Source organism: Taeniopygia guttata, chromosome 2 (assembly GCF_048771995.1).
Source record: "Taeniopygia guttata chromosome 2, bTaeGut7.mat, whole genome shotgun sequence".
Lineage (NCBI taxonomy): Eukaryota > Metazoa > Chordata > Aves > Passeriformes > Estrildidae > Taeniopygia > Taeniopygia guttata.
Window position 1 is genome coordinate 4,762,405 of NC_133026.1, and position 15,263 is coordinate 4,777,667.

At 46.7% G+C, this 15,263-nt stretch overlaps 1 protein-coding gene across 6 annotated transcripts in view; it reads right to left on the reverse strand.

Annotated features, from left to right (window-relative positions):
• LOC100226503 (mitogen-activated protein kinase kinase kinase 3) overlaps nt 1–15,263 on the reverse strand; it is a 79,355-nt gene that overhangs the window by 55,910 nt on the left and 8,182 nt on the right. For 4 of the 6 annotated variants that reach the window (XM_072925280.1, XM_072925283.1, XM_030264210.4 and 1 more), the window contains exon 2: nt 1,328–1,407. The exons of the other annotated variants lie outside the window; for them this stretch is intronic. In XM_072925280.1, coding sequence (XP_072781381.1) covers nt 1,328–1,331 — 4 coding nt within the window. In that variant the 5' untranslated portion in view covers nt 1,332–1,407. The remainder of the gene's footprint in view (nt 1–1,327; nt 1,408–15,263) is intronic. 6 annotated transcript variants of the gene reach the window in all.

Consider the following 15,263-nt stretch of genomic DNA (forward strand, 5'->3'; position numbering starts at 1 on the left):
TTTCTAAAAATTTTTGGGGTTAGTCACCAGAGATTTTAAACTGAAATTTGTCATTCTTTATATTGAAGAAGCAGATCTGGACTTTCCCCTTTTTTTTTTTTTTTTTTTACCTAGCTTTAAATTAGTTCTCTTCCCACAAAATCTCTCTTCTAGATAACAGAGAAAAGAGCAAAAACAACACATAAAGCCAGGGTGGGGTAAATACCACTCTTCTGCTTTCTCCACAGGGGAGAATAAATACTTAAGGTGTGGCAGTGGCTCCACACTTTTCATTTTCTAAATTCAGACAACTACCAAACTCTGAATCACATTTGTACAAGGCTTTTTAGGGGGTAGTTAGTGACAGGACAATGGGGGATGGCTTCAAACTGACAGAGAGAAGATTTACACTAGGTATTAGGAAGAAATTCTTCCCTGTGAGGGTGCTGAGGCCTGGCACAGGGTGCCCAGAGCAGCTGTGGCTGCCCCTGGATCCCTGGAAGTGCCCAAGGCCAGGCTGGACAGGGTTTGGAGCACCCTGGGACAGTGGAAGGTTTCCCTGCCCATGGCAGAGGTTTGGAATGAGGTCCCTTCCAATCTTTTAGGTCCCTTCCAGCCCAAACCATTCTGTGGTTGTGTGATTCTACACATCTGCAAGAGCAAACCCTAAATTTAACACAAATCTCCGTTTTTCTTCTTCTTTAAAGCATCATTTCAGCCATCCCTGGACAGTTTTGGGTGAGCCTGTGTAAATGCTGCAAATGTGCAAGTGCTCAGCTTCAACCAGGACTCCTCCAAGATCTCTTCTCCTTTCCTGGGTCACCAGGTCAGGAAGCCATTTAAGCACTTCCAAGTGGTCCCAATTCCTGACATAATGAATTTTCTTTAGGAGAAAGCTCTTATCTATAGAGATAAGATCAACATCATTATGCACCTCCAATAAATAATTCCCTCAGCATCACAGAGCATCTGATACACAACTATTCCAGCAGAAGAGGGAGAAGGTGGAAGTAACCCAGGTCACCACTTAGAAAAGTAATATATTCAAACTGTTTGAAACAGAAAATTCTTTGGGAAAAGATCTACAGGGAATGAAGATGCTCTGCAGAGAAATACACGGCACACTTGGGAAAAGCCTCCACCTAGAATATGACCACCAGATCATGCTCAGAATAAGAAGAAAATTTGTCCAATCTTGACACCACTAAAATGCTCAACATAAATTAGAAAGCAATGTAATAGTCAGAGCATCTTAGCAATTTCCCCCAGTCTGTTGCCACGCTTGGTAGTCCCAACCAAAATTATCAGGCTGCAGAAAATTCATTCTCCAGGGGAATCCAGTTCTTACCCATCTTTCCATCTACATCAGGCCTCCATTCCACCGGTCCCAAACTCTTGTGCCTTATCCTCCTCTCTCAAGCATCCACCCTGCAACAAACACACACAGAGGTTACAGATTAATTTTGACATGACAACAGGGTCATGGACCACTTTCCACAAAGCCTGTGCCCACCATCACCTGGGAAAGAGGAGAGCCTTATTTAGGAATGGAGACCAGGAGTCTGCCTTCCTCTGCACACACCAAAGCTAACACCCCACAAACCTGGGACCTTAACGGTTTTAAAACCTTGGAGCGAACAACTTGCACTTCCTTAAGGGCAGAACATTTTAATTACATGATATTTTTAATGTGTTTTTACGTGATTAATGTAACCCTAAAGCAATACCATCTTTAACACTTCAGATTCCACAGAATCCCTGGGGGATAACACTCACTTGGGGAACAGACTGACAGCAGGACATGAAAAAGCAGTCCTGAATCAAAGCAGACACCTAAATTTAGGCCTTCCAAAATGCAACCAAGGTTCCCCAAGGCTAGATCAGCTTTCCTCTGACTGCATGGGGAAAAAGCTGAGTGCAGTTAGCTCTCAGCAGCAGTAGCATCAGCCTGTACATCCCTCATGGGAGGGATGTCCCTAGGAGCCCTCTCAGAGTTTCTGCCTTCAATCTGCCCCCAACACCAGCACAGAAATGGGCTCAGTGACCTACCATCCTGCACTCAGCCAAACTCCTGAACCCAGTAAGGTTTTTTGGGGTTTGTGGCCACCAAGAAACTAAAGCAGTCCTGAGCTCGCTGCAGCCCGTCCTACTCACTAATGAAAAGCCTCATTTTAGACTGAACAAAGGCAGAATCCACCTAAAGATGGGCACCTTTTGAAGGTGATAGAAGACAACATCAAATTCCACTTTAGCTGCCTGATAAGCCCTCAGATTTCTTGGTCATAAACCTGTGTGACAGCACAAGCAAAAGGAGAAACGCCTCAAGAACCTGCTCAGACTTGCACAGGGAGTAAGACATTCCTGTCCTGAAGTCACTGCAGGTTGCCCTGAAGTCAGTGAGAGCCACCACGTTCTCCAGGACACTGAGATGGATCCTGGAGTGTTAAATATGAGCACTGGTCAGAAGTGGTAGGAAAAGACACTTTAAAAACCTCCTGGCTTGGTCAAATCACTTCAAACACAGCAACAAATCTGAAGAAGACCAGGAATGGTCCCAAGCATGGATTAAAATGATTTTCTGCACCTCTGGTGCCTCGGTGCTGGCGAGCACAGGGATATTTATCCAACCTATTTTGAGAGAGATGAGCAGGAAGGAAAGGTGATAAGAGAGCAGCAGAGGCAGAGACATCCAAGTGCCCCTGACAGAATTGTTCCTTCTGCAGCTCCCTCCCAGAACAGAACCATCAGCCTGGGAGCCCAGGGCCACCAGGAACTCTGCTTTGTCCATTTCCAACACCAAGGACAAGGCAAGGAAGTTACCAAACAGCTTGACTGGTTAAAAATCCTCCCTTGAGAAAGAACTGGTCAGTCTATGCAGCACTGAATCAAGAGGGAGCAGAAAACCAGCAAGAAAGCAGAGTAAAAATTCTATCTGATTATAACAAGAGCAGGAAACAGCCCAAACCTTCACTTTTGCTTTCAAAACTGCTGTGACACTTCCAGGAATTAAGCTGTGTGCCTCATTTGCACTGAGGGCCACAGGCAGATAGCCTGGATCCACTGTAAATTCCTGGGACAGCCCAGGTTAGCTCTCCTATCAGAGTAACAGATTTTTCTAATGTCTTTCTGGACACCTTCCAGACCTTTCCAAACCATATCTAGCCACAAAAACAAGCACCTACAGGAACTGTGCAAAAGAGCCCTGGAAAAAACAAGTGACCTTTCCATCAGCAGAGCCCTCCCCTGTGCTGCTCTCCATCACCTCTGCCACAGCAAACCCCTGAGACCCCCCAGCCCAGCCCCCGTGAGCAAACCAGCCCCTGCACACAGGCAGGAAATCTCCACAGATACACAAGAGAAATAAGGGTTTTCTGTTGGAGCAGATCTCTCCAATGCTGAGGACAGCCAGCCTTCAAACTGAGCTGCAAACACTGGCCATTTCCGTGGCTTCCCAAAAATACATACCAGCAGCTTCCTGTTAGAGAAGGACAAATTCCTGTTTCTAGTACAAATTCTGTCCTATTATTATGTCCCTTAAAAAACAGGGAAGGGGAAAAAATAAGAGGGCACTAAAAGGGAAAAATCCTTTTCCTAGAGATGCTGTCTCAAGCAGCTCCTCTTCCCACTAAGCTCCCTGATCAGTGCTGGCAGTTTGGGACACAAAACCAGTGAGCATCTGAAACTGGGCTCCCACTGGCACTGCACCACTCCCACAGCCCACAGAACTCTGTAAATCTACCCAAAATCTCCCTGGTAAGCAGTGAGGGAGCTCAGCAAGGTGTTGGCTCCCAGGAGTGCTGGAGCAATGTAGGTTTGTATTGTGCATGCAAGAGACTCTGCTCCAGTCTGCTCAGGAATCTGCTGGAAGTTACTTCACCTGCAGGAAAACCCAGTAGAGATGCTTTGATCCAAGGGAAAGAAATAATAATATTATAATAATTGAATTGATATTATAATAATTAATATAATAATATAGCAATAATTGAATTATCATCATCATAATATTATAATAATTGATTGTTTATCAGTTTTGATTTGCCTGAGCTGAACTTTGCAGACAGAGCAGCTCAATTTCACTATGGCTTCATGAGTGCAGGGTATGAGTATCTACCTGAGAGATGTATGCAAGGTTATTCATCCACTTTGAAAATTAATCCCTGCTTTTCTTTTTTTCTTGCCATACTCCTGGCTGGGGAGAGATTAAGCAAGACTGAGCTCCAGGGAGACAACAGTTCAGCTGTGACATGTCAGTGCATCCATGACTCCTGCCTCTGTGGATCCAAGTTCCAGCAGGGGAGGAGAGGATGAAGAAGTGTGATTTTCTCCTGGGTTTAAGGGAAGATAAAGCAAAGTGCCCAGGAGATTTACTGTGAGGAATTTTGTAGGATGAAGGTTAGGAAAGCAGAAGATTGCAGTCCAGCAGTGAGAGCTGGAGTCACCTGCAGTCTGCTATTGATAAATGGGATTTACAGTATCGCCTACCCCAAAATGGGCTGTTCTTACCCCCCAGAGGCTCAGCATCCACCACAAAACACAGACTTCATGTCAGCATGTCTTGCCACTACTGCAGCACAAGCAAATAGCATCTCCCTCTGCAGTTTAGCATCCCCAGGCTTCCAGGGAAAGCAGCACCTATTTATTCCTGCCCAAGCACCACTTAGCTTTGGTTTGGATGTGCAGGGACACACCACTGTAAAAAAAAAAATAATAATAACAAGCCACAGTCGCCCCTGAAACAGGGCTCGGCTGGAAAGCTACTCAAACTAGCATTGCTAAAATTGGGACTTTCCTTGTTTTTTCAAGCAGCAGGGTACATGTTGGGCTCAGAGAGTTTAACAAGCAAGAGTCAAGCGGAAAAAATCTCTCCTTTTTCAGAGTCGACCACATTAACTTTCAGCAAGTTTCCGGGAGTCCTGCCAGAGCACTGGAGTTTTGTATACTACGGAACTGTTAAAAATATTATTGTAAATGTTATTTTCAAAAGGGCTGCAGAGGCCAGCACTGGGGTAGTGCAAAAAACAACAGCAAAGCAAATGAGATTGTTTTAATGGTGAGAACACAAATGGATGTGTGCTGATAGCTCAGGCAACCTGCAGGCTTGGCAAAAACGGATTCAAAGGCAAAGGGAGAGTGGTTGGAATATTACAGGTTTTCTCTGATCATCCCAACCTCATCCTTACAGTTTTCTCTAGACACTACAGAACATTCAACCTGCTGTACTTAGAACTGCCCTGGAACTTGGATACATATTCTGGGATACACAGAACAACAGCTGAATTTTAGTGCCACTTCAGACACAGAAGACCCTGCCCTCATGGCATTTTCCACCCAGGTCACCCAAAGAATATACCAAGGGAAGTAAAGTAAGCAAGGGAAGTAAAAAATAGCAATTTAAGACTGTGTATCTTTGTAGATGTAGCACTTACGGACATGATTTAGTCATGGACTTAGCAGTTCTGGGTTCATGTTGGACTCTGTGATGTTTAAAGTTCTTTTCCAGCCTAAATGATTCTCTGATTCCATATTTATGAGCATGCAGCTGGGATGGACTTTCTGCAGACATGTGTGTAACCAGGCCAGGTTTGCAGATGTGTCTCCCCAGACAGCTCAAGGGACAAAGTTCATGAGCCAAGATGAGGAGAATAAAACCTCTCCTGACCAGGCTGCAAAGCTGGAGGTGACATGCACAGACCAGCACAGCCCCTGGAAAGAGCCAGCCCATGCCCTGGGAACTACAGCCCATGAAACCCAACAAGCAATTCTCTATCAGTACCCATCAGCTGAGGCTTCTTCTCCCCAGTTTTGGGCATGACACCCCAAAACTGCTTAAGAATCTTTCTCACCACATCTGCTGCTGGGAGAAGAGATCAGATCTGTGTTTCAAAGCCATCGTGCCCAGTGGAGGATTCCTTCAGTCACTGACCCAGCCAGGGCAGCTGCTTCTGGAGAAAAATCTCCTGAGCCATCCTGTTCACTCTAGCACGACATGTACTGAGAACAAGAGGTTTAGAACCTGCCCGAGTCCTGCTGGTAACATCCATGACAACCCTCTAAAGAAGCCATTGAGATCTTAAAACAAATCCTCTTCTCAGAAATCACTTTTTATAAACAAAATGTTCCAGAGAGCACACTACAGTAAGTTATCATAGAGAGGTTTGGGTAGGAAAGGATCTTAAAGATCTTCTAGTTCCAGCCCCCTGCCATGGGCAGGGACACTTTCCACTATCCCAGGTTCCTCCAAGCCCTGTCCAACCTGGCCTTGGACACTTCCAGGGATGGAGCAGCCAGAGCTTCTCTGGGAAACCTGTGCCAGGGCCTCCCCACCCTCACAGGGAAGAATTTCTTCCTAATACCCAATTTAAATCTCCCCTCCTTCAGTTTATGACCATTCCCCCTTGTCCTATTACTCCATGTCCATGTGAGAAGTCCCTCTTCAGCGCTCTTATAGCCCGTTTAGGAACTGGTATTTTTCTCAGCCCCTTTTCTTGCTTTGCAGTAATATTCCTTTTACTAAAGCCAGTGCAGTAATCAGTAATGTATACTGGCAAATTAAATAGCTTTGATTTTCCATACAGATCTCAAACTTCTGGAACAATAAAGAAAAAAAAGAGAATAAAAAGGATTAGAAAGGACTCTTCTAGCAGCAAAGGTCAGACACCACAGCCCCATCAGGTCAGAGTTAATCTATTTTACATGTAACACAGGTCAAGCAAAGTAAGTGTCCAGAGAGTACACGCTCCCTACCTGTTTGGGTTTTTATTTTTATCAGGGTCTGCACAGCACAGAACTGTGTCTCCTGAACTCACATTTTTTACAGAGAAACCACCTCCCCCAGCAACTGGTAGAGATCCCAATTTGCAGACACCCTGATTACACCCCAAAGCCCACCTCAGTCCCACTGGGCCTAAATCCAAGTTTTCAAATTGGGCACTGAAGTGACCCAAGTCTAAAGGATCCTCATCTCCTGCAGGTCTGAACATTCACCTCCCCAGGTGAAGCTGAGCCAGGATTATTTACACACAGCCCTGCCTGTGAGGATGAAGACCTGCAGCCAGGGGAGAGCACTGTCCTGCATGATTTTCCCTTCCACAGGGCAAAATCCTGTCCTCAGGTAGTTTTCTGTGCACATACAAATCAGAGGAAAACCCTGATGCCAGTTACACCTACTGAAACCCTCTGATTCCAATGAACATTCCCCTCTAAGTGAACACAGCAAAGAGAAGGTATTTCTAAATACAATATAAAAACCAATGCAGAAGAATGTTGTCATTTCTTCCTCCTGCAGGTTTTCATTGCCTTATTTTCGTCTTTCTCCTCAAATGACCAAAGATTTTGTGGGAGGGAAATTAAAGCAAAACCATGTATCTGGAAAAGTGAAGCTTCAGGTCTCTTTCTTCCATGTTACTGGGAAAAACAGGAAGGAGAATGAGCAGAAACCAAAAAGGAGAAATAGAAAGTAAAACCTTCAGATGAAATAAGGCATCAGAAAAGTGTTTGTCTCAGAAAAAAAATCTTTCCTGGGAAAAGCAATTGGGAGAAAATCATCTGATATCAGAAACAAAGAGTCTCCATGAATGGAGCTTTACACCAGAGAGCTGCAAAGCCAATGTTGTGCCAGGGAGAGCCTGGCCTGAGAGCTGGAACCTGCACCAGGCACTGGGATGAGAGGCAGAAACCAACCCTGTCTCTGCAGCTTCAACTATCTATGAGTATCTATTGTAAATGCAGGCAAACCCAATGGGAAGAAATGACGATGTCTGAATCAATTCAGAAGGCTGAATTATTTCTTTATTATAACTATGCTAAAATACATCAATATACTATATAAAAGGAGGATACTAAAACTACATACTACTTTCCCTGACTCTATCTCTAACACAACTTGTGACCTTCTCTCGAGAGTCCAGCCCCAGGTGGGTTGGATTGGCCATCAGGCTCAAATAATCCTCACCAGAATCCAATCAAGCACTCACTCCAAGTAAACAATTCTCCAAACACATTCTACATAGAAAAAACAAGGAACAGAAATTGTTTTCTCTTTCATTTCTCTCTGTGTACCTCTATAAAAATCCTGAAAAGGAGAGAAATGTGCTTACCACAAGTATCAACTGCACAACCCACCTCATGGCTGGTCCAACATGGGCTTTAACACTAAGTGACCAAGCTCTGGGCTGGGAAGGAGGGAGATCCATCCCATGGCTTTGGAATGACATCGTGGCAGGATCAGGGCAAACTGCTGTGCCAACTCCCACCTCATCTCTGACCCACTTTCTCTCCCTGAGAGCACAGAGGATAACAGAGGTGCAGATCCCCGTGGCCATGCCAGCAGCCCCTGTAGGGCAGCATGTCCCTCAGCCTGCCAGGATCGATAGTCCCTGCAGCATCCCCCTGCACAGCTTCCTCTGTAACGAGCCTGCCCGCCTTTTATTGATCCCAGCCTGACTTTCCCATCGACTGCAAAGCCCAGGCCTCACCACTAATTGACCACTCTCTGCTCTCTCAGCAGCTGCCTGGTTGATTTGCTCCTTCTCTGTGGGCAAGCAGCACAACCTCCACAGCACACGGGGAGATCAGGGCCACAACAGCCACCACAAATTTTGGCAGGTCCTTTCCTCGTGCCACTTCTGCCGTGCAGCTCTGGATTGAGATTTCTCCAGTGGGGGATGGCAGAGCTCAGTGAGAGCTTAGTGGCAAGCAAAGATTAAAAGCCAGCAGTGGTTTTGGGCAGAAGGACCAGGTTTCTGCACAGCCCCAGGTTGGTGCTGCCTCCATGAGCTGCTGGCTCCTGCCTGCCATCAGTGGGGTGGTGATGGGGTTACCAAAGCAGCATGTGGGGCAGCTTGCACAGAGGCTTTGTTTTCTTTGTCCTCTTGCAGAATCACATGAACCCGAGTGCACTTGCCTTCACAGAAACAAATGAGCCATCAACAGAGCAGGAACCAGAGTGTGAGCACACAGCCACGCACTCACAGAGCCTCACGGGCTGCAGAGCACACACTGCCTGAAACCCAGAGCACTCAGGGCCTCCCAGGTCTGCCCTGCCTCTCCTGCCAGCCCTTCCCCACCCAATTTTCCCAAAGCTGTGGTTCTGCAGAGCCTGAGCACAGCCTGTTGCTTGCTGCAGTGCACACAAGGCAGCTTCTTCTCCAGAAGAGCTGCCCAAGCTGTGCCATCACCCAGTGCTCCCCTGTGCAAGCTGCACTCACTCTGCTTTATTCCCCAAGCCCAGTGGAGGGAAGGAAAGATGATGACACTGAGGAAAAGGCGTATCTTGCCTCTAAACCCAGCTCAGGGCATTGCAGAACTTGAGACTGAGAGCATGACAGCTCACCAAGGCCAAGAGCAGTCTGCAGGGGAGGCAGTGGGATGAGTAATTTCCTCTCCTACCATGTCCAGCCTGGTGTGGAGCAATGGAAAGTCTCTGTGGGCATTTTGTCCAGCTCAGAGAAAGTCTGACCTGGAGACTTTCAGAAAAGAGAAGCCCATCACCCTTGAGACACCATGAACCATGGAGGCAGCTGTACAACACCTCTGAACTGGCAGACCAGCTGCTCAGCTGCTCCAAAATCAGGTCATTTATTAGGCACAGTGGGGAAGCAGTCAACTACTTTTAGAAGAAAGCTCTGGAGAAATACAGTTCAGCTCAATATTGATTCCCACGGCTCCGTTACAGACAGACAGAATTAATTTCCAGGATGGAAAGGAACATATGCCTGCGTATCAAAACAAAATACAGAAGCCTTTCCAGTCCTCCAGCTGCATTTCAGTGGAAACCAGAAGGCTGTCATGATAGAAAGATTTCAGTTTTCTAATTAATACTCCCTGCTGAGAGTTTAATGCTGCTAATTGATGAAGAGAAGTGGTGTCCAGACAGTGCTTGCAATTCCTTTTCACATCTTTAGGCCAAGTTCTCTCTAAATTAAATAATAATAAGGCAGATTTGTTCCCTGTGTGCACTGTGCCCTGCTCCAGTTCCCTCCTCCCTAGAAGATGTCTGGTGGAGGGAAGGGAGGCAAAGCCATGTCAGAGCTCTTTACAAGTGTTGGAAGCTTTCCTGGAAAACGTCATCTCTGATACTGTCACTTCCACAGGACAAGCCAAGAGAAAGACCAGTGGTGCCAGGGACACTGCCTGTACCATGAAACACCCTCCATGGATCTGGGAGAGCTTCTCCCCATGCAACAGAGCAGCTGCTCAGCCAAGAGATGTCCCACAACACTTCCAAAAACCACACAGAATGTACTGTGGTGTCGGGAAATGGCTCATCAGACCCTGCAGAACAGCCCCTGGCACCCAACCAAGTGCCACCACCAGCAAAAAGATGTCACAGGTGCAGAGGAAGGTTGGCTGCTCACCTGCACCACAGAACAGTTCTCATCCTTAAACCTAAACATTGATTTCACACTGGTGTTGACCAGGAGACACCTCTGGAGCCAGCAAAGTGCAAAACCAACACAGTCTCAGTAGGAGAGGGCAGCTCAGCACATGCCTGGGTAGGAAATTCCTGCTCCCATTTCCCACAGGAATACATGCTCTAGTCCTTCCCTGATCTAGTGAAGGGCAGGATTTGTCCCTTTATTCTCAACACTCGGCAATTTCAACCCAAGTGCTCTGAGCTGCAGTTGGGGAATGTGAAATAAAAACCAAACCAGCTTAGTAACCGTGCTGTGGTTACTAGCAGTGATAAACCAAGCGATGCTGATGGTCCCCAAGCTCTGGCCTGACACTGCAGCACTGCTCTGTTTGTCATGGCAATAGCATTTCCACCTGCACCTCTCTGACATGTCCTCTGGGAGCCTTTGCACACTGCTGTTGTACATCATGGCCAGCAGAGCCCAGGCCAGCTGTGCAGAGGTCCAGCTGGCTGACCTCTCCTTTCCAAAAAGTTTCTATTTTTGCCCCCCCCCCCCATTATTATTAGTTTTCAAGCCACCTACTCCATCATAAATATAAAGTAAAATTAGCTTATTCCTAGAATGCTATAAAAAGACAAGCTCATGCCTGCACAAACTGACAGCAAGTTAAGGGGAAGGCTCCAAACACGCCAAGAACGTCAAGTCAAGAGCTTTTGGCACCTTTTTACTACAAAATCCTATTGCTGCAAGTAACTTGTGCATGTGCAGGTTGAGTCACGTGTGTGCAGAGTCCCTCACCTGCACAGGCTGCCTGCTGCTCCTCCTCAGTGCCCCAGGCAAACTCCTCCTGTCTGCCCAGCAGCCTATTAATAAATAAATATACACCAGGGAGAAAAGCTGCTGGCCAGCAGGGAGGTGGACGAGATGATCTAATAGGACCTTTTCCATCTCTTAACTTTTCTGCTTAGTCACAGGAGAACTATCTCCCACGTTGTAGAGGAACACGCTGCCTGTGCTGGGAGAGTTCCCTCTGAAGATGTTTTGTTTTCCAGATGTTCACACAGAATCACAGAGTGGCTGTGGTGGGAAGGGAGCTCTGGAGAATCTCCCAGTCCAACCCTACTGCTGAAGGAGGCTCACCTAGAGCAGGTTGGACAGAATCACGTCCCACCAGGTTTTGGATACCTCCAGAGACAGCTAAAAGAGTGTCAGAATCTGTGGTATTGATGATTCTGAGACTGTAAAACGTCTCTGTCTTTCTGCCCCATTGCCAAAGAAGAAGCCATAATTCATCTGTGCTGGTTTCAAGGTTGTTTATTCTGTTTATCTCTAACATGTTCTGCTGCCCTGCCGCAGCTCTGTCCTGCAGGGCAGCGTGTGGGGCTCTGCCCTCAGTGGGATGGTACAAACATTAAATACCAGAAACTACCTGTGCTGGATTTACAATAATGTGCCAATATCTGTCACCTACGTTGGACAGTGTGTCCCCAGCCTAAACCAACAGAAAAATGCCAACACTACAGTGAAACATGGAGGGCATAAAAAAGGAGAAAAAGGACAAGACACACCCAATTTCCTCCATCTTGTCCCCTTTGGACCCCTTATCTAGAATTCTAAAATTTTACTTTTGTACCTGTGCCACACTTAATTATTACTTACATCAAACACTCAGATCTTGTAATTCATCCTGTAAGATTGAAAACTCTTTTCCATGGACAGAGATCACAGACAGTGTCTCTGGGGGCTCTGTCCAGGGGGGTTCCTGACCCCTGCCAGGGTCCCAGACCTGCCAGGGCAGCCAGAGGGAGGCCCTGGGTTTCCACACAAGGGAAGTTACACAACAGAGGACTTGCATTAGCCTGGTTTTCAGCTTCAGTGTGCTCTGAGGCACCCAAACAGGTCCCCTAATTCCTGTCCCACAGCCACGAGCAGCACAGGAACCTCATTTTTGTACCATCAGAATACTTCTCTGAGCTCTCAAACCTGCTGCTGTCCAAGATGGAAAGGCACCAAAGGCACTTCATTTACTTTTGCAAAATGCAGGTTGGTAAGAGCACAGACAGCAAAAACATCCAGGTCAAGCCTCCTGTGATAGACTGTCGGAAAAAAATATCAAAAAACGCCAACCACCAACCACCCCAGAAATGGAAATGCAAGGAACCAAAGGGTTTGGGGAGAAGAGGCTCCAATGCAGCTTAGGTGTTTATCTTTACATGGCAATTTCCATTGGCATTGATTCATGCCACAACAGCAGCAAGGCTCTCTCTTGGTTTTAAAATGCCTGAAGAGTGCAAGGCTTTCACAAGAGACCATCCTCACACATAACCCAGAGAGCACCTGAGAGCCTCAAGGACACAGATCTGCAAATTTCACCACGAAGGGAGAAAAAATTTTACCATATAAATCACAAAAAAAGACCCCATACCATAAAAAAAAAAAAACAAACAAAACAAAACAAAAAAAAACCACCAAAAGCCACACAGCCTAAATATCTCATGCAACAAGATGGACACCAAGGGATGGGGCAGCTGGGAGTAGAAGGTTTTACTTCATTTTCTGCTAACAATGGGATAACCCTGAGCATTGCAAATTCTCACAGGATTCTGTGTTTTTTGTAAGAACGTTGTTCCTGGAGTCACATGATTACATCAGAATCCACACTTCCCCTTTTTTTTTGTTAAAAAGAAGTATTTGCAGATGTCAAAAGTTGAAGAAGTGTAAGTCATGTCTGAAATGCTCAAACAAGAAGGAATAGAAACATCTGCTTTAAAATAAATAAATCTGATTTTTTGAAGGAAAGAATGTGACCCTTTTCACCAATACTACACACTGGAAACCTATAGACTGGACAGGGAGTGACTTAATTTTGGGGAGAGGTGGGTTCCTTCAACATGTCCATCTACAAGCTAGTGATCAAAAAATCCAGCTTTCCTAGCAACAGCTGCCTAAAAATTAAGCAGCCCCTTTGGGGTACCTTGATACTGTCTTTCCTAGTCAAAAGAACATTATGCACTGGGGGACAATATCAAGGCACTGCAGTTTAAAAAAAAATAAAAATAATAAGCAGCAGAACATCTTTCTAAATTTTGTTCCCACTTCTTTCATCCAGCATTAATCAGGGTAAAGCCATGGAATTCAGCTATGCCAGCTCACCTGCTGGCATTCCCTGCTCACCAAACCACCATATTCACAGCCACTGGTGGAGTTTGCCCAGCAGAAATTTACCTGATGGTAAAAACTAGTCTATAAATAAGGGCTTGACCTTCTGAAAAAGCCTGTGTTGGCTCTCAGAGAGCTCATCCCGTGGTCCTGCTAAGCCTGGGGCAGCGTGACCATGGCACTACAGGCACCTGGGCTGCAGCTGCCCACCAGTTCAGAAAAATAAACTTTGGCCACATGTTCAAATATTCACAATCCCCACAAAGAGCAGAAGACCTCAGGTCACGTTTATTTCCTATTTTTGCATGGAACAAAACAATTAAGACCTAGAAGATCTGTGGCGTGCTAGGCCATGCATTAAATACATTATATCCATGGAAATAAGAGGGTGAAGACTGCACTTGTGGTTAAATCAGTATTTTTTAGCCATTCTATCCAAACTAACGAGCAAAGATGCAGAGAGGTGGAGGAGAAGATGAAGGACATGAGGAGTTGTGGAGCTCACAGCAGCTCCTGGCACAGGATGCTTGTGCAGGCAGCAGTGCCAAGCCAAGCCCTGGGATGGCATCCACCACCCTCCCTGGAGCTCAGCTGTGCCATTCCTCGAGCTCCAAGGCTTTGCTTTTTGTCAGCTTTTCACAGAGACAGCAGCAGTCAGCTCCTCCTGAGAGGAAACCTCACTGCTCTGCTGGCAAAGCCCCTGGGTTTCTGTATTATCTCAGCCCAGGCTTGCAGGGAAATGAGCACAAACCTGTTCAGCCACATGGTTCCCGCTCAGCCCCGGCCCATGGAGCTGCTGTGCTGTTCCCAGCACACATCTGCAGCTCCAGCCCGGTCCCTCAGCACACCAGGACACACTTCTGCCTGCCCTGGCTGCAGAACCAACCCCAGCCAAGCTGCAGCACAGACCATGCCCAGCATTAGGGGCTGCTTCACAGCTATCACATCCCTGAAGTGGCTGCACAGTGTGGAGCACACCAAACCCTCGCTCCTGCCAGCCCTGCAAAGGATGGGCACAGCAAAAACCCAGGCACACCAAAAACCCAGGCACACCAAAAACCCATCTCCCTATCCAAACAATGCAGCCTGAAGTGGCTGCACAGTGTGGAACACACCAAACCCTTGCTCCTGCCAGCCCTGCAAAGGATGGGCACAGCAAACCCAGGCACACCAAAAACCTGGGCACACCAAACCCAGGCAGACAAAAAACCCAGGCAGACCAAACCCAGGCACACCAAAAACCTGGGCACACCAAAAACCCAGGCAAACAAAAAACCCAGGCAAACAAAAAACCCAGGCAAACAAAAAACCCAGGCAGACCAAACCCAGGCACACCAAACCCAGGCACACCAAACACCCAGGCACACCAAACACCCAGGCACACCAAACACCCAGGCACACCAAACACCCAGGCACACCAAACACCCAGGCACACCAAACCCACAGCACCACAGATCTCCTTATCCAAACAATGACCTTCTGCCTGCCCAGGATTTCCCCTCCCTTCTCTCTGCCTGCTCTCAGGTGTCTGCAAACAGTGGCTGGATTTGGGAAGGATTACCACAGAGGCTGCTGTATCTTTGCTGCAGAGGTGTCAGAACACCTGGGGACCTCCTGCTCTCTGAAGCTGTCACAGGGCTCTGATTCTCTTCTGGTTAATGCTTATCCAAGGATGTCTGTGCTGCTGCCTTTGAACCACACAGGAAAAAAAACCAGAAAGTGAATCCAGAGTCTACACATAAATAAATAAATATTTTTAAAATAATAATC